Source organism: Phoxinus phoxinus, assembly GCF_949152265.1.
Source record: "Phoxinus phoxinus genome assembly, chromosome: 9".
Classification (NCBI taxonomy): domain Eukaryota; kingdom Metazoa; phylum Chordata; class Actinopteri; order Cypriniformes; family Leuciscidae; genus Phoxinus; species Phoxinus phoxinus.
The window spans coordinates 4,493,055-4,512,648 of NC_136884.1; the positions used below are offsets into that span (position 1 = coordinate 4,493,055).

Here is a 19,594-nt window from a genome sequence, read left to right on the forward strand (position 1 = left end):
CTTTGCTGCTGGGTTGGCTGTCTTAGATTTGAATCTGGCAGTCCCCTCCTTATACCACTTGAAAAATAGTGTTGGTCATGTTGTTTCAATCACATTTGACTTTTTAGCAAACACAATTTAGCAGATCGTCTGAACTGCTCTTTTCCATACAACATTTGTTCATTTGCACTGCAACATGTACCATGTTCACCTGTTTGATTATCTTTTAAGCTTGACCGCATTCATCCCTATTCACTTTCATTGTATAGATAGGAGCAGCCTGGAAATTCTGTGTTTGGCAGAAGAAAAAGTTATATGGGTTTGGAATAATATGAGGGGTGAGTAAATGATTTTTCCTGGATGAACTATTCTCTCAAGACACATGTTAATAATGGTAAATTATTCTTTTTTAATTCCCCAGAAACTAGATCAGTAAACATCCTTATTCCAACATGAGAAAAAAAAATGCTGACATTTATTTAGTTTTTACATTACCTTAATCACAATGGTCTGATTGACTAATGTGCTTAGGGTAGAACAGACAGTCAATATAAAAATGGCTTTTTCACACTCAAAGCAAGGACGCAATGCTTTTAAACCATGTTTATGCTAAAAATACTGATATAGTATTAGCACAAATTTGCGTGAGGCTGGAATCATGGCTCTGTTCTCCAGGGATCTCTCAGGAAACCATTAGAAGTAACATTCAAAAGTGATTTTTTTTTTTTTTTTCTGGTGTAAGATTCAGGAGTAGGCACTTACCCTGTCATGATCAACCTACGGCAATTTATATGAGAGATGCTTTTAAAGCGTCTGCATTCAACAACATCCAGTCCTGATAGTAATATAATCAAATATAATATATGCATGTATATAGGTTCCTTAAAATGTACATTTGTGTTTTATTCAGCAAATTTGTGGTCTCGTTGCTTATGTTGTATCTTTCATACTGCAAGTAATTCACACTTGTTTACTGTCTGTCTACTGCAAAGAAGATACCTGTTACATTTCTGGATAGAATATATAACAATTTTAGCCATGAAAAGACAGATCTGCTTTTAAATAGAAAAACAACATATTTCATCAAAAGTTCACATCATAATCACCGTGATCTTCTATTCTACTAGATTTCCTTCTCAACAAACAGTCAGGTCTCTAACGCGCCTATGGTTGTCGTACAGCACAGACGGTATTGCTTGGGACCACAAAGACTGCTCCACTACTCTTTACACATGTAACAGTCAGGTATGAGAAACAACACCTTCTTGAGGTCTTAATATCATCTGTTGTCAGTGAATGGCCTACAAATAGCACACTGCATATTTGGCAGCAAGTCTCTCCCTCTACTTCTCGCTAGTTACCACTGTTCCATTGCCATTTGCCACATCTGACAGCTCATGATGAGGGGATATAGAGCTAGTTATAGATTTTCAGACATCCCTTCCATTTGAATTTGATGTCTGTGTCAAGGCAAAAAGATAAATGGCAAGTTGGAACAGTATGTTCTCCACTCTTGCCTTGTCAGTTTGCTTGTAGTAGTTGTGGTCCTCTGCATGTGCAGCTTAAAAGGCATTGTCCAACACATTTATGACTGTAGCTTTAACCTCAACAGCAGCTGGCATCCCTTTCCCAGAAATCCAGAGCCTTGTAAAAGGAGACTGCTGGCTGGTCTCAGACATCAGAGCCATTTTGGAAGGGTATCGCTTCAGTTCTCCATAAATGCAGTGGTTCCTCATAAAGACATACATCAGAAAGCAAGCCACTAAGATCACAATGAAAAGTAGACCAAATGCAGCAATCAGTGCCACGTCCCACCTCTCGGAGTTCTTTACGGCTTTTTCTAATCCTTTAGTTAGGACATTGACACACTTGGTGTCGTGTTTATGATGGATGCTGTGAATATCCACACACACTTTGTACTGTGTAGCAGGGTTGAGATGTGTAAGATTGTATACAGTCATGTCAGATGGTACCCTAGCTGTGAATGCCATAGTTGGATGGTTTGCACTGGGCATTGTATACCACTTAATGTTTGGTGCCAGGCTACCATGAGAAGCCTTCCAGGATATCAACACAGAGTTGGTCTGTACAGATTGGATGTTGACATTCAGTGAGTCATTGACAGGCTGTGGGAAGTATCCATTTACCTCCACCGAGACAGATTTTAGGTCTGCCCCAACAAGATTGTGTGCCACACACGTGTACAATCCAGCCTCATTCTCAGTGATATCATAAATATCAAGGGTGCCTTCAGGGTGCATGTAGAATCTCTCAAAAACTGCATTTGGGATGATCTTTCTCCCAGCCGGAGTCACCCAGTATATGTCTGGCTCAGGTTCAGCAAAGGCACGGCAGTGCAGGGACACAGATCTCCCACTATCCACACTGATTTGTGTGGGGAGGCTCTCTGAAGAGATGAGAGGCAGACAGATCTCCATCATCTCTCTGAAGTGAACCTGCCGCACATGCTGACCTTCATACTCTGGAGGTTCCACACAGAACAGGGAGTCAGGCTCCATGAAACGGATGTTTGTCTTGTTCATGTTCATCCACCGTACAACGCAGTCACAGCGGATAGGGTTAGAGTGCATGCTTACCTCCCGAAGATTTGGGAGGGACTCTACTGTGATCCGGTGCAGGGCGCTTAATGCATTACCATTTAGCATTAGAGTTTCCAGCCTTGGTAGCCTATAGAAAGCATTTGGATGTATATACGAAAGTTTAGGGTTGTTGGTGGCTTCGATTTTGGTCAGTTCTGGGAGGTTGTTGAGGGCAAAACTATCAATGGATACCAACTCAGGCATGCTGTTAATGCCCAGTTCCTTAAGATGGAGCATGTCCACAAAGTCACCCCTTTGAATTCGCCCAATGGGGTTCTTATTGAGATCTAAAAACTTCAGGCTCTTAAGATGTTTGAGAGCACCATGGGGTACCTTTGGAAATGTATTATCATAGAATGAGATACTTTCCAGATTGTCAAGGCCCAGAAGTGAATCATCTGGTATCTGTGACAGGTTCATTCTAGTTAGAACCAGACTGCGCAGGTTTCTTAGAGGCTTGAAGCTCATATCCTGAATATAAAGGATAGGATTTTCCCCAATCATTAGAATTTCCAAATTCGGTAATGGCTCAAACCATTCGCTTCTTATACTCTGAAGCCGGTTGGAGTTGAGGTGCAGTCTCAGCAAGCTCTGAAGGCCACGAAAAGCCTCTGGAGAAATAAAGGAGATGAGGTTATGGTTCAGGTAGAGCTCCTGAAGGTTGGTCAGTTGAGAAAGGCTGTTGTCTGGTAGGGCACATATCCAGTTTTCCTCCATGTGTAGAGATAAGAGTTGAGGGAGGTGGCCAATGTTGAAGTCACTTATTGATGACAGATTGTTTTGTGAGAGATCAATCTCAGTGATGTTTGGCAGGTAATCCAAAGAGTGCTCAATCTTAGCAATGTTGTTGGTCTGAAGTAAAACAACTTGTGTATCAGATGGCAATCTCATGGGCAGGTTAAAAAGTCCCAGGTCATTACAGTCAACAGTAGGAGCCTCCATATAGACGGAGCTAGGGGAAAACCAGGGTCTAATTTCACATACACAAAGTTTGGGACAACTGACTCTCTCTTCTGCAGCAAGAACAAAAGTAGTCACTGCAAGGCCCACTAGCAAATAATCCGCAAATGATATGTCCTTCATATTGGCACAGTTCCCACCAGTAAGGAGTTGGTCCTTTAAAGATTTTGCAGCAAAAGCACTTCACTTCAAAAAGAATCAACCATTTGTGGTGATCACTATTGAATCCAACAGAGGGCCTTCCCTAGGCCCTGACCGATGTGCTATCAACAGATGCAATGTCCCGTTGCTTAGTCTCCCGTTGTTCAGGTTGAAGTTGGTGTATGCAATTTTACTGGCTGGGCAGATAAAGGTGAAAAGGTCACCATTAAACCTCAGGTAGCGATGGTTTCAGCTAGGCAGACGCAAGGCTGTTCATTTCATTTAATACTATGGATGGTGCCATCATCATCCTAATCCACTTCTACCTGAGGAAAATAAGAAGAAAGAGATGAAAAATATTAGCATATAATTATCGAAAAATGCAAGGGCATCACTAAGGCAAGACAGAGGCATGCTGACATTTACAAAAGCCACATTAAAGCACTCTGATGTCTGCTGACATTTTATTCAGCAGTACCTTGCACGCTAAGCCTTTGACATATGGATATGGGTGTCCTTCACCCAAGATATTATTTTGGGATTCTGAAGCCGAAGTTGTCCTAAAATGTCGGAATTACAAAGCTTAGTGTGTTTGACTTGTTGTAGGCATTAATATTGCTGCTTATTTTTCAAAAGGGTACATTCCCCAGATGCAATGCACCATAATGAAATGTTATAGCTGTGTACACAAAACATTCTCATTACACTCCTGTTTAGTGAAAATAATGCAACTGGGCTATAAGCAACATATACCATGGCCTTGAATATTAGATATTGTATCTGCACATGCCATGTTGGGTCTGTCTCAACTGTATTATACCAATTGTTTGTTATTTTTGCACTGTTAAAAGCAACTATCTTTGCTTTGCTATGCAGAAGAGCCTATAAAAAATCCAACAGCAATTCTGTGAGAGCTCTCCGCATCACCAGGGTTACCATGGAAGCTATAGCCAGAAAGAAAGTGAGCGAGACAAAAGGAGAGAGAATTTTCCATCACATCATCATCCCTCTTTTCAACTTCAGTGGCTAAGGAAGGTGGTGAGGAAGTAAGGATTCCACAAAAAAGTCTGCAGTAAGCTTCACAGACATGGAGAAATGGGAGTTTATCCCTCAATGCTCTGTGGAGGGGAGAGTCTGTTGAGTATTTGAGGGGGCGAAATGTGTGATTTTCCAAGGCAACAAGATTCTTCATAAAGCCAAGAACATTCAGAAAAAGCCTCAATAAAGGGACCTTCTGGTGACTAATATTTGTGGCAACAGAATCTGTTTGAAATGCATGGTATACAGGGCCTTGCTCTGTTTCAGTTGTTTTGTCTGGCAATCATGATTACAAAAGAGTATCTGATCTGTTAATGTCTCGCCATCACTGAACTATACTTGTGTTGTAGACAGCGACACTAGGAACTACACTCTCTTTCCATAGACACAGTCCAAATTGTTAATTGCAAGTTGTAAAGTCTAGCGGGTAATGAGTGCTATTAAATTTGGGTGTTTATTACACCTCATAGGTGTGCGGCTGCTCTCACAGTGGTTGGAAAATGGATGCTTGACAATACCTGTGTCAGCCAAATGCATCTAGTTTTCCTGACTGACACGAATGGCCTATTTTCCTGAGGTGTTAAATGGAGCACTGCTCCTGCAGTACCTGCATGTTCTCTCTGGTAGTGCTGGTTCACTACTAGTGCAGTGCGTAAGCATGCTTGTCTGTTAACAGCATAGTGTTAATGTGCAAAAAGCGAAAATGCAGTTCGTTTTTCTTCTGATCCTTATAGTCTCTTCTTCTAAATTGTGATAGTTCTGGATCCGTGATTTTTCCAGATATTTTCCAAGATATTAATAGTGATTTAAATTAGTCCTTAGTATTTAATATACTTTAAGTGTAGAACAATGTAAGGGTGCATAATAAATTAAGTGTTTCTCTTATTAGAGACGTGAATATGACATTCACATTTAATGTTTTTGTACTACTTTGCATTTTTTTGTTATGCAGGATTGTTTTTATTATCTTGCCCTTTTAGACAAGGTTATGTTTTTGATGCAGGGCCAGAGTTTCAGCGTTCAGTGATTTCACTGAATAGGACCATTTACCAATGCACAAAAAAGGCGTAGTTCAATGGGGCTTGAATAATTTGGCACTGTTTTGAGTGTGTTACATCAAGGTTTCCATAGTTCCACAAAATGATCCGCAACTGTTTGGTATGTCCGCAATATTTCAGTACACAATTATTTAGATTATTTAACTACAGCTTAAAAAGGTGGCTAAAACTATTTGGCAAATTGCATTGACTGTATGTTGTGAAGTGAGAAAGAAACCAAATAACATTTTAGTCATTTTAAGACTACAAAATCATTACACTATCTTCCAGAAATAACCATGTTAAAGCTCTAGATTCTGCAATGGTAAATAATGTCTTGTTTTGCCATGTAATGGTTGGCTCATGATTGTGTTCTGGAGGCTGTTTCTGTTAAAGTATCCACACAAAAAAAACACTCCCAGGAGAGGGGACACTAATACAACTAAACCTGTATTAACCTCCAATGACTGTGTAACAGCAATAAAGGTATGGCACACCCATTAAAAACTCCAGTCAAAGACAAATGAAGGAAATTAGGCCTAACCCAGTTAAGTGTAGGTGAGAACGTACACACTTAAGGACTTGGAACAACACCGTGGCTCATAGAGCGTAAGTGGCAATACCTTGCATTGTGCGGCACACTTTCAGAGACAGAGAGAAATGCAACTAATACCAGAGAAAATGGAATTTCAAGATGGATGCCTCTAATCACCGTCCTGATGTACTGCAGAGTAAGTCAACGAAATTGGAGGGAGAGGAGCCGGAGAATTGTTGCCCGTCTTTATTTGCCAGACCTGATATCATAGAGCTAGCATCATCTTGATTGGGCCTGTGAAATATAGGGGCATGTTTGAATAAATGTGTCCGGTGGGCAGAAGGCCTGCTGACCCTGGGAAGTAACTCAGGCTGAACGGTGGCAGCCCAGCTCCAATGTTTGCTTTGGGCCGTGCTATTTGAGATGGGCTGTAAATCTTGGGCTGGGGACTGATTACTAAGCTTGAGGTCCTCTTAAAGCCAGGCCCGTCGCGACAAGGCAGGCAAACCAAGCAATTGCTTGGGGCCCCGAGCTGGCCTGGGGCCCCAAGACAACGACTGGTTAAGAATAAAATGCAACGACAAACTGCGTGAGCACCCCTTTGATAGTCAATGCAGTAAAGTGCAATGACACTGTTATCGGGATACCCCTCAAGAGGGCCCCTCTCGCTGACAGCAGCCAGCCAACCACGCAATCTCTGCGGCCGGCAAAATACAAAACCTCCTTGGTAGTCATAATGAAGCGGAATTATGCTTCAGGAAGCCAGAAAAGAAAAAGAAAAACAAGATAGTGGTAAGTGATAAATTACACTGGATAAAATAGCTCTACTTGTCTTGTACAAATGGTGTAATTTTGCAGCAGGTAGGCTAGCAAAAATATGTTTATGTTAGCTACCTGCCTGACGGGAAACGCTGCTGGTAACGAACAGTTAGTGCAACTTTTCTTTTGCTGTAATATGTTTTTTTAACGGGATAAGGAAGACGCAGATCTGTTCCAGAATCACTGTTTATCGTATTTAATGACATGACATTGCTATAGCTTGTAATATGTTTTGATGAAAGTGGCATAGCATGCTATAGCCTACTAACTATTCCACCGTGATAATCTATTTATGGGGGTTAGGAAAACCACACAATACATTCTGTGCATCAAACATTAGCTTGGGATGATTTTAAGCATTGGTAGGCTAGTTGTGAAAGCAGCTGCATCCCTTCCCTTCTAATATCAAAATATGGAAATGCTAACATATCTTTTCGGTAACACTTTATAATAACCATCATTAATAGATGGTAAATGGTTAGTTATTTAATATTTAGTTAATTGTCATTTAACAGTTAGCAAACAGTCTTTTTACCCATCTATAAACAGTATTTAACCAGAAAGAGGCAGAGGAACATTATTTTTTCATTTCTTAATGTGCTAGTGTCGTGTGATATACGGTAGTAACAGTTTACACAAATATGACATTATTTTTATAAGTTACCAATGGACCTGGAACAGTTACTTTATTCTGTGTGGCAATTTTTACACTGTTACATTTTGAAGTACAGTATCAGGACAACCCACGTGTTTTACTGGTACTGTTTATTAACTATTTAACAAGGTATTATAGTCATCTGTCGCAACTTTATAATAACCTTCCAGATAATGTTTATAGACAGTTTACAAACCAACTAGTAACCCTTAACAAAGTGTTAGGAATATCTGGTCCGTCTATCTATGTAATGTTTATAGATGTTTAAAAAAATGGTTCCTTAAAGGTTTACAAACATTTTTTAATCATTACCCAGTACCCAATATATTTTATGATAGACATAATGTGTGTTACAATAAACTGTTAATTTACAGCACTATTAATAATTATTAAACATTATATAATAATGGGATGGGGGGGGGGGGGGCCTCCATGTCCATTTTGCTTGGGGCCCCCAAATTCCTTCAAACGGCCCTGCTTAAAGCTCAAGCTATACCCTCTGGGTATTGGAAAATAGCTGTAGCAACTCAGTGCAAACTGCTCTTGGGATTATAATGTTTTTTGTTTTTTTTGTTTATTTATTGTGTGTGTGTGTGTGTGTGTGTGTTTAACTTTCATTTGTAGTAATCCTGAAATAAGCAGTATTGACCTGTCCTTGTGATATCTACCCATAGAACCCTTTTTTTCACTGTAAAGAAGTTATATTGGCATTAAAAATATAATATATACACTAAACATAGAGTTTTATACACATTAACCACACTTTTCTAGAAAGTGCATTTATGTATTTTGATTTTATGATGTTTTATTTTTTACAGGTCTCAAACAACCAGTTTTCCACTTCCTAGCCATTATACAGCTTCACCCATAGAACATATTTTGTATTTGTCATAAGCACAAAATACTTTTTTGGATTATAAATCTGCCATGAACATAAAAGTAACATAAATGACCAGCAAACTTACATGGGTTATTTTAATACAATGTTGTTGCTATAGAATTTAATTTCTAGTTAAACTTGTGTCATACAAATCATATATGTACAGAAATAAGGCAAAAGTTCACACAAATGTCTACAGAAAGACGCCTCTCCTCTTACTCTTACACCCGTGCTCTATCTCCTCTTTGTATTTCACTGCAGCTTTCATTTTTGTTTCCACCTCTCTTCGTACGTGTAGTGTAAGGTGTTCAATCAGGCCTGGAGAAGACGCAAAGGGCCTAGTTGCCAGCTAGTTTGCATAGACCTCTCAGTGGGTGGCATAGTCTGTTTCGCTGTTCCTCCCCCTGCCCTTTACTTCATTGATTTGCGATTACAAGGTAAGGGACGAGTCCATTAAACAGGCTTTGCTATGCAATGTGTGTGCATAATGTTTCCAGTGCAATGCACAAGGAACATTTCCCTTTGCACCTGCTCCTATGTGCTCACAAAATCAGCGCGGAGTCGACAGTTAATGCAGAATCAATGTTCAAATTAACCGATGGACCCCACAGGTTTCAGCTTTTCCACCGCCGTCTTTTCTTTCCCTCAAAGAATACAAGTGTACATAGACAATTGTTCTAAAATTTGTAACTGACTGTTTGATGCTGATTTTCTCTTTTAAGAAAATCAAATTAATCCTTACATATAGGGGTGTGCGATATCATGACTTTTGATCATGAAATGTCTCCACAATCTGCTTTTGAAGAAATATGCTACTATAAAGCTACAATGCATTCTAACAGTTGCAGTTCTGGCGCCTCCGTCCCACATACTGTACAACGCGACGTACATTCACATCACATGTTAATTTAGAGGTAGTTACGCTCATGTGACATTGCAGTTATTCACAATCATGAAAGTGTATTCTTTACATGCGTTTTAAAGCCTTGTCGTTTAATCATTTTATTCACATGCTTTTCTGAGCGTGTACACCCTAAAAGAGTGTCAAATAGCCCTTAATTACTAAACTAAGTTATCTTTACACAGCCAGCTATGTCTTAAGTGAACATAAACAGTTGGAAGAAACCCGGACGAGTGTCTGTATATTACAGTCTACGGTAGGCCTATATTAGATCCGTGCATGAGATCTTAAAGTGACAGCAGCCTAATAAACCTGCTGTTGCTTGTCATTAATGTTAATCAAACAACAAAGGCAAAGAGAAAATCCCTTACTGCTCTTCGGTGAATAACTTCTGTAGCTTTAATAAGAATCGGTGTACAGTATATAGAATTTATACAGTGAAGTCTATAGTGGGTTTTTTGTACACTTGTTTATTCTATTTCTTACTACTGTTAAATACACCTGTGAAAAACAACAAAGCAGTTCATTTCCTTTTTATATTTTATTGTATTTGTAATGCCATTATTTTTTCTTGTATTTTCTGTTACCTTGAATGGCTACATTTTTAAAATAGGGAAATTAGTTTGGCTGTACTGCTCAGTCACTTGCAAAATAGTAAAAACCAACATCAAAAAATGATGATAAAAGCATGAATCGTGATTTTTCCTAGAAAACAATTATATGACTTTTTTTTTCTATATCGCCCACCCCTACTTGCATAAATTAACAAGAGCTGTATTGGGTTTTTTTTTGTTTGTTTTTGTTTTTTTGAATGAAATTATGTGCTTGCAAGAAAAATACCAGTAGTGAAGTTGTAGATAAGGCTTCAGTTCTGTGTGAAAATGCCACATCAGAACTGCTTTGTTGTTGTCAAATCATAATTTGGAAAAACATAATATTTACCCCATTTAAAATATTATATTTCTTAAAAATTATGAAGAAGAAGAGTGAATTAGAGGAATGCCATTAAGTGCCAGCAAAGGCATGCTTAAAAGGTTTAAATGCCTATTCTTGCTAAACTTATAAACCAGTTTGCCTAGTTACTACATTACCCATCAAGGATCAACAGTGTTTCTTTATCTCTCATTCCTATTATTGACCCATTTCCAAGCTAGTCTTCAATAGAAGGCATTACTGCTTGTATTGAGTCGGGATCAACTGATTCTCTGGGTGCAAATGTAGTTTGTAGTTAAACACAGAACACATTGACATTAATTAGAATGCAAAATGTTTATATGCCGCTATAATCATTTTTAATCAGATAGACATTTTTATCATAATTGTACAGCTCTAATTGTGCATTCTCTTCTAGTTTTCCAGGATTTTCCACTGAGTTCTAAATATCCTGTAAGAACATTCGGACTCATCTGTCCCTAACAGTTGATCCACGGTGTTATTCCATATTGCTCATACACAGACATGAAACGTTGCTGTTTTCTCTAACATACTGTACATAACCTATCCTAAGGGAAGGATACCGTGCACAACGCACAGGATAACTGCATCACTAAGCTACACTCTATATGAAGCACCTAATTATGAAAACCAATACAATTCCCCAGGGTACAAATACAGCATTTCACTCTAATTGGGCCTGATTGATTGAAAGCTTGTTCCCAATAGCAAGTGTCAGTCGATCTATTGGTTTAGCTGTGCATGGCTTATGTAGTGTTTTCTTAACATCTCTAGCTTGACTGTTTTTGCATAATGAGATCCCAGTTCTCCCAGTATGTGCTTTATACCGCACCGGATACCTCTACTACAGGTATCATTCTTATCTAAGAACAGATGGGGAGCACAGCAGTGCTCCTCAAATGGCTCTGCTCTGTTTACTCCAGAAAGCACAGATAGCATATGCTGCTATCATATTCTCTTATCAATATCTATATTTTGAAAAAGAACTAGTCGAGGCTTTTGAAAAAAGAAAGGAATGTGGAGTGTGGTGACCTTTTCAATAGACAGAGATTTAGGAGAAGTCATTATAGGTAGTTATCTTTTTTGCTATATATATATGTGTGTGTGTGTGTGTGTGTGTGTGTGTGTGTGTGTGTGTGTGTGTGCGTGCGTGCGTGCATGTGTGTTTGATTCGAAATCTTTAATGCGTTAATATAATTTAATATAAATAATGCAAGTAAATGACTGAACACAGTTAGACGACCTTGGGATTTGGGAATTTATCACACTGAGCATCTACAATGGCTCAAGCACCTGTAACCCCGATAGGCCGAAATGATTTGATTACTGCAATGTGAAAAACTCACGGTAAATACTGTCCACCATTAAGCAAAGTCAGCAAAAATATCACAAAGGCACCCAAGCAAAATTGATTGTTCATTTAAAATCCGGCCGTTGTTGTTAATGTTAATTTTCATGTTTATGCAAACAAAAAGTGCATAGAGCTCTTACATTTTTTTTTGCTGTTTGTTGGTTTTCGATTTAAAAGTTGGGGAAATAATTTCAGTTTGAGAATGTATATCAGTACTTTTTGAACATTTCCAGCACATTAACAACACAGTATTATAATATTGATAACGGTGAACTTTTTGTTTACTATAATCGTGATATGAACTACATACCGTTTTATCTCTAGCACAGAAATATCTAGCAACTCCTGCTTCAACTGTGCCATGTGAGAGACTATTTTCACTCACACATAGTGCACAAGAAGAGGGCTTATGGCACCTGTTATCTTAGCAAACTTGTATGTCTTAGCAGCTGGTTAAATGTTAACTAGAAAAATAAGCTGACCTTACATGTCAGAATAAGTTGTGCTTATAAGTTAGTTTTGGTAATCGAAAGGAAGTGTTGAATCTGATAGTTTATATAGCTCAATGTATGCTCAATTTTATGATAAGTGTGCGAGCATTATGATCTGCCAAAACATGGAAGCATATTACATTTCAAACCGCACATCGACCATTGCTTTGTGTCTCAAACTGCTTGGTATGATGTAACGATCAGAGAAAGCAATTTTCCAGCACCTCGTCATATAAAGACGGACTAAAATCAGTTAGACTTCAGTGTGCTCACAAAAGCCATGTCTAATAGATCCTTAATATCAAGGGTTTTACTTATTGTCTGTTAATTAGAGCAGCCATCAAATGGCCCATGTGATTACATCTTTGATTAAAATTGCCCGCTCAGGCTTAAGTTTAGAGTTTGTCATGAAAGAGACTCCAAGGACACAAATATACACAATTATATATATATATAGATATATATATACACACAATATTTTTGCTTTGTAAAGCGTCAGTGAACCCCCAGGCCCGGTAATGGTTGTCCCGCAGGACAAGATCCTCTGTGGTAAAACCTACTCATTAGCCAAAACCTTCCATATTTTTATTCCAGGCCACCGTTACTTTTGCCCCTGAAACAAGTTGATCTAATTGGTATCCATTTACTAGCTAAGGGTCACATATGGACATTTACATATGGATGCATGCACTTTACATTAATCTGCTTTGGATTTTATTTTAATTTAATGCACTATCCTAAACATTTGTTAGAATGATGCAAGCAGGGTGAATTGCCCTAATGTGGGACACTGCCTAATGTGGGACACCTAAGCTCTAGTGTTTGTAGGTCCCACACAAATACATGAATGACAGTGAAACTATGGGTTAGAAAAAGCTGTGGTGTCATGTTATCAAAATCACATGACCTATCAAATGTCCAATCATATTTGAGGGTGGAGCAATCATCAAACAGGAGACACCTTGTGTGAAGACCATCCGAAGGTTAATGACATAGAGTTTTAACAAATTTGATGTTAAGGAGTTAAATACATTTTAAACAAAGCAATCCTGCTACTTTTTAGCCTAATATGCTTATGAAATGTTTGTTCATCAAAAAATAGTGGAACTTTGTGTGCATAATCTATATATTTTATATTTTTATAAAATTTCCTAGTGTCCCACATTAGGAAATGTGGTTTCCAAATCCGGGACAGCATGATCCGCCTAATGTGGGACAGTACTTCAATGAGTCAAAAATGTGTGGTGGGGCATGATTTGTGTGACAAACATGGTTAATTACATGGTTTTAGTCTTGTAATGCAATATTTGAATACTGTTAATGCAGATTTGTACAGTCATGTTTATTTTTTTATTATTTTTTCCTTTTTTTGTGTGTGTGTCTCTCTATCTCTCTCTCTCTCTGTGTGTGTGTGTGTGTGTGTGTGTGTGTGTGTGTGTGTGTGTGTGTGTGTGTGTGTGTGTGTGTGTGTGTGTGTGTGTGTGTGTGTGTGTGTGTGTGTGTGTGTGTGTGTGTGTGTGTGTGTGTGAGTAAAAGGTAGGTAGTTGACTTAAAAGGAAAAATAGCGCTGAATTTAATTTAAAAACGCAGTAGAAAACCAATAAAGCCATTCCACTTTATTTTATGCATCTGATTAATTCAATGAAATGTATTTCAGATCACAATGGCAAAGGTGAGAAAGACAGGGACAGATTGTCAGATGCAGAAAGAAAGGCAGAAGCAGGAAAAGGATAAGTTGTTAAGTAAACCGAACTAGATAATAAGATGTATTATCGGTCTGATGATGTTCAGTTATCCATGTTTCATCCATCCATAACCAAGAAAATTATTAACTAAGATTTAAGAGAGAATCTAAAATAAAATAAGATTTTACTATTCTACATATATCAATGTGATTTTTGGTCTTTTATCATAGATTTTTAAGTGTCCCATATTGGGGACACAACTGTCCCACATTAGGAAAGCTGCAGATTGTCTCAGACGACTTGCAATAAGAGCACTAATATGTCTATAATTTCTCTTATGAATGGGTTATCTGAATTTTCTCTTTTGATTTGATTAGGAAACATACTGGGGTTTTTAAAAAAGTATTGGCTGTGGATTTAATGTTTTGGTTACACATCGCAATATGTCACAGAAGTCTGAAGTGCAGAAAATGTCCCACATTAGGGCAATTCACCCCACATAAAATGCTATTCGCAATCTCTGACTTGTGTATCCGAAAGTACGATGCCCGTGTGCAACGATTCCCCACCGCCTCCGTCTACAAAAAGATGTGGGAGGACAAACTCCCTGGTTGTGTGATTAACAGCTGGGTTAAAAAATGTCATCATCTGCATTGGAGATGTTGTGCTGTGCATGGTATAAAGTAGACTGAAGCAATGAATGCAGATCAGACGGAATGGACCCGAATCACAATGCCTCCATTCAAGGCATTCATTCATTTAACGATCCCTACTGTACAGTGGATGCTCAAGGCGACTGCATTTGAAATGCATGTGCTATAGGGGTGCTGTAGAACATCTTGGACGGCAACAGGGTGATTTAAGGGAGATTGAGAACAGCCAGATGCAAGACTGCCTGTGGCTATCCGTCCAGGACGTGCCTTGTGTCCAAAAAATACGCATGCCAAGCTGGAGCACAGATTTCCTGTTGCTGATGCACACATGCGTTGGTTCTCCGACCACGACATCAGCAACAGGAATTCTGTGCAGTGGTCCAGGTTGACATGACTATTTATTCTACTACCTACGTGCTTGTTATCCATTTCCCCTCCATTTCTGCTCCTTCTGATGCATATTATCTCACTCTGGCGCATATTCTCTCAACTTGAATGTGGATAGGTATGCAGTAAAACGACTGAAAGGTATATTTATGAACAAAATAGACGATGTTGATTTGACAAATATTACAACTTACCGTTTCAACGTAAATCATTCCGGTTGATAAAGCGACATGTATTCCGTTAATCTATAGCGCAGTGCTCCAGAGAGCGGGAAGCGCGCGCCACGCAAATGAAAATATACGCGCGCGTGTTCTTCTTTTAACGCAGATGGAGAGAAAAACAGCGGTCCTAACGTTGAGATTTTGCCGTGCAAATGAGGCAAAATCCAGCAGGTGAGAGCCGTCTGGAAGCTTTTTAGAGTCCCTCGCGCTGACAACCTCCTCCTTCCTCCGCGTTCATAGGCGCATCTGCAGCCGCTCGTTCGGTTGTCACATTGACATGCCGCTGTCTCTCTGCCCAGCGGTCATTAATATCGGAACAGCCCCCGAGTCTCCAGAGAACAACCAATAGCGGCGGGGCGGAGAGAAACTCTTGCACCTGATTGGATAAACAGCAACGTCTGTCAGACAGGAACCGTTGGAGAAATAAAGAGAGACAGAAGAAAATGGATATGCTGGTATTAATTTCTGATTGCGTAGTGTGTTGGGTTAATCTTTTGGGGACATTGTTTAAAAGTAACAGGGAGTAGTCTATGAGAAAGTTTGTACAGTAGGCCTAATTAACTCAAGTTTAGTTAGGCTACAACAAAATATAAGGTAAGTTTTTAGTCACACACAATTAACGTTACAATAACAACTGAATTGATTATGCTTGTTAACGGTAATCAGCGTCGTAAAGTTTTTAATATTTTTTTTTTAAGTAGGCCATGTACATTTATAACACTATAGGCCTACATTGTATTATATTACCTTTACAAAAAAAGAAGAAAAAAAATAGTGTCTGTGGTGTCAGTAAAATTTATATCTCTCTTCCGACTGTTATCAATCGCTCTCTATTTTTTTTCCTCTTTCGAAAGTTGTCAAATAACTATTGTGGAGTTTTTCTTTTGCTATTTGAGCAAATGGGAACCTGAAAAATATATTTAATGTAGTCTCTCATTCACCACTATCCACCTTATTTTTCAGGTAAGAGCGGGTGTGGCCATTTGTAATTTGAATGTGTCTGGCTTCCGGTGTCATTTGCTTCCAGTTCGGCTATTTTTAGCTGTAGCCTACAAAACAGCTGGTTATGCTGCTTTATATTGCAAACTGTTATTTCTTACCATATTTGTTTAATATATTGTCTTAATAAACACATACACACTGGTTTGTAGTGCAAACCAGTGCACTACAAACTGCACTTTGATTCTTCTTGTTATATCCATAACGGATAATAAATCGTAAGCCTCATACATTCACAGAGAACACTTCCGCATTGAAAAATACAGTGGACAGAAGTTTTTACCCAATGACTTCCGCTTCTGAGAAACCTGGAAATGTGAAAAAGGTAAATTACTCCAACGCGATATTTCTGAGTGTTGGTGTACTTTTATAAAGTTCATTTCTGTATTGGCACACATATTCAGAACATGCTAAAATGCATATAGTTTAAATCATTCATAAAAATGAAAAACATTAAAAAATATCAGACCATGTTTTTATAATGGTATAAATTTAAAACATTTAAAAGACGTGACAACTCGCCAAATGCCACAATGTTATACACTCTTTACTTGTATGATATTGCTTAAATTGTGTATGTTTTTTTAAATATATATTTTATATCATTGCAGGTGAGGTGTAGTAACTTGATTTTAAGGACCAGAACTGCCCAACAACCAGTGTTTCGGGAAGAAAATAATCAAGAAGCAGGTACACTTTCCATGCATCCAATCCTTTCATTGCTTCAGGGACTTTGACAGAAGTACGTCCTCTTTGCTGTGAGCTGACCCTGTTTTCAGGGATGAATTCACTGTGAAGGTGCTTTCCTGAAGCCTATATGCCCAGGTCGTTCACAGCTCACCCTCGGGACTGCACACACCTTGAGAAACAGGGATATAACTCATAAAAGAGTCCCGATAGGGTCGGACACTGGTCCATTTTTCCACATCTGGCATCAAGAGACTGCTCTGCCAAAGAAAAATGTGCATGTTCTACGGAAGCATAAATCTGGGTTTTGGTTGATGTCAGCAAGTACCGTGTTTTTCATCAGTCCATGCCCCTGTTTATGAAAAATTTAGAGGAATATTCGGAAGTTGTGAGGTGGTTTCTTCGTGGCATTTTACAGCATCTGTTTTCTGACAAGGACTTGGAGGCAGTGCAGTTTATTGACTGGAGTTTCACAGTTATAAATATTTTTTACAAGGAACTTAGAGAACATGCTCTTGCAGCCTCTTACAAAGACATAGAATCTGTAAAGTTTTCTGAAGTCTTTAACAAAAGTCATTTTAAAGCTACATTCTGAAACCACCATTATTCAAGGTCAATATAGATGTGCTTGCAGTTTTAACTATTATTAAATGGTTCTGATTTTAATTTCTGATTGTTATATTAATGTCAAATGTATTCAACGTTTGTCAGAAACAAACTGCCCCCTGCCAGGCTAATAAACTAAACTACTCCTCTGCCAAGTAATAATCTACGGAAGTCCTAAAAGAACACATACTATTTTTTTGTTTACTACTTATTTCTTGAAACTCAATTCTAGAGATCTCAAGTTGTTTTCGCTTGTTGTTGTTTTTTTTTTTTTTTTTTTTTTTTTTTTTTTTTTTTGCTTGGTCAAGAAATGACAAAGGCACATATCTAGTCCTGCATCACGGGTGAGCGAATAAATTTTTACTTTGATCACTCACCCAAGCTGAAATTGCTCTATGTCCGTCAGTGATAGACTGTTATAAATCAGTGTCCGAAGCGGCCTACGACTTTCACAGACACTACACTGACTCTGAACAATTTGGTCAGTTTCATTGCCAAACAACTTATGCGGTAAGCGAATGATGAGACGTTTTTTGTCTCATTAAAAAAATGCTGTTTTATTCAATAAAACATGGGTAAAAGCAATGTTCCGTTGATAGATCATAGTTATGACATAAGCCACTGACATAACAATCCCATTTCTCAATAGTCACTGCATGAGCACATTGTTTTTCAGTTTGGTGGAGTTGCTGGACAAGTGACTCCCCGTAACATAACGTGACAGTGCATACCTGCAGAGATGTGCAAGTTTCCTGGGAACACATCTCTCAAACGGTAGTTTCTGCAGTATGGGGCTGTCGGTGCCTGCAGTGCAGTTTACAGGCCGCCCAGGTGGGGGTTTGTTTAGTTAAGACTGATGGCCACCAGCCAACCACACACAACATCTCACTCTCCTCACTCTCCACACATGATGTCCAAGTTACTTTACCAAGGTAAAAAAAAAAGTTATAAATATATACATTTCTTCTCAAGAAACTACATAGACATAGAATCTGTCAAGTTTTCCAAAGAGCCTTTAACAAAAGTCATTTTAAAGCTATGTGCATATTGATTCTGAAAACACCATTACTAGATGTGTTTGCACAGTTGTAAGTATTAAACGGTTCAAATTTTCATTTGTTAATATATTAATGTTACATTTATTCAGCAGTTTATTATAGCAATAAACTACCTGCCACCAGGCTAATTAACTAAACTACTCTTCTGCCAAGTAATAATCTATGGAAATCATAAAAGATCATGCTTTTTTTTTATTTTGCCACAACTTCTTTCTTTCTTTCTTTCTTTCTTTCTTTCTTTCTTTCTTTCTTTCTTTCTTTCTTTCTTTCTTTCTTTCTTTCTTTCTTTCTTTCTTTCGTTTGTTAGTTTGATTGTTTTCTTTCATTTGTTAGCTCTTTCAGTCATTTGTTTGTTTGTTTGTTTGTTTGTTCTTTCTTTCTGTTACTTTCATATTTATTTATTTTGTTCTTTCTTTAATTCATTTGCATGCTTGATCTTTCTTTCATTCATTTGTTCATTAGTTTATCCATTGTTTGTTTGTTTTCTTTCATTTGTTAGTTTGATTGTTCTTTCTTTCATTTGTTTTTTTGTTTGTTTGTTTGTTCTTTACATTTACATTTAGTCATAGCAGACGCTTTTATCCAAAGCGACTTACAAATGAAGACTAAAGCAAGCGACTCATCGTGAAGAGGCAAAAACTACGCAAGAAGTGCTCAAAATACTAAGTTTGCTCAGAGTAGCAGAAGCCAGAAAAGGGATTTTTTATTTATTAATTTTTTATGATTTTTTATTTTTTTATGTTAAGTGCTCACGGAAGAGATGAGTTTTCAGTTGTCTTTTGAATGTTGTCCGGGATTCTGCATTCCGGATTCTTTCGCATTCTGCATTCTGCATTCTTTCATACTTTCTTTCATTTGTGTATTTAAGGGGTCTTTTGTTTGTTTGCTGGCTCTTTCTTTCTTTCTTTCTTTCTTTCTTTTTCACAAGCCAGGTGGACTGCAAAATTTATTTCAGCT

General features: G+C 38.2%; 1 protein-coding gene and 1 long non-coding RNA gene across 2 annotated transcripts in view; one reads left to right on the forward strand and one right to left on the reverse strand.

The window, feature by feature from the left end:
* Positions 1–369: 369 nt before the first annotated feature.
* Positions 370–15,569, reverse strand: lrrn3b (leucine rich repeat neuronal 3b). Its single transcript, XM_079624241.1, has 2 exons — positions 15,261–15,569; positions 370–4,006 (listed from the first exon to the last, which is right to left on the reverse strand). The coding sequence occupies exon 2, from the start codon at positions 3,660–3,662 to the stop codon at positions 1,542–1,544; it is 2,121 nt and encodes a 706-aa protein (XP_079480367.1). The 5' UTR covers positions 3,663–4,006; positions 15,261–15,569; the 3' UTR covers positions 370–1,541.
* Positions 15,570–15,713: 144 nt separating this feature from the next.
* Positions 15,714–19,594, forward strand: part of LOC307004404 — a 31,698-nt gene continuing 27,817 nt past the window's right edge. The window contains exons 1-2 of the long non-coding RNA XR_013799027.1: positions 15,714–15,881; positions 16,526–16,611. This is a non-coding gene — a long non-coding RNA (uncharacterized lncRNA). The remainder of the gene's footprint in view (positions 15,882–16,525; positions 16,612–19,594) is intronic.

Bases quoted from the DNA above. Each gene is read 5' to 3' on its own strand.
- lrrn3b (XM_079624241.1), bottom strand. From the start codon at position 3,662: ATGAAGGACATATCATTTGCGGATTATTTGCTAGTGGGCCTTGCAGTG.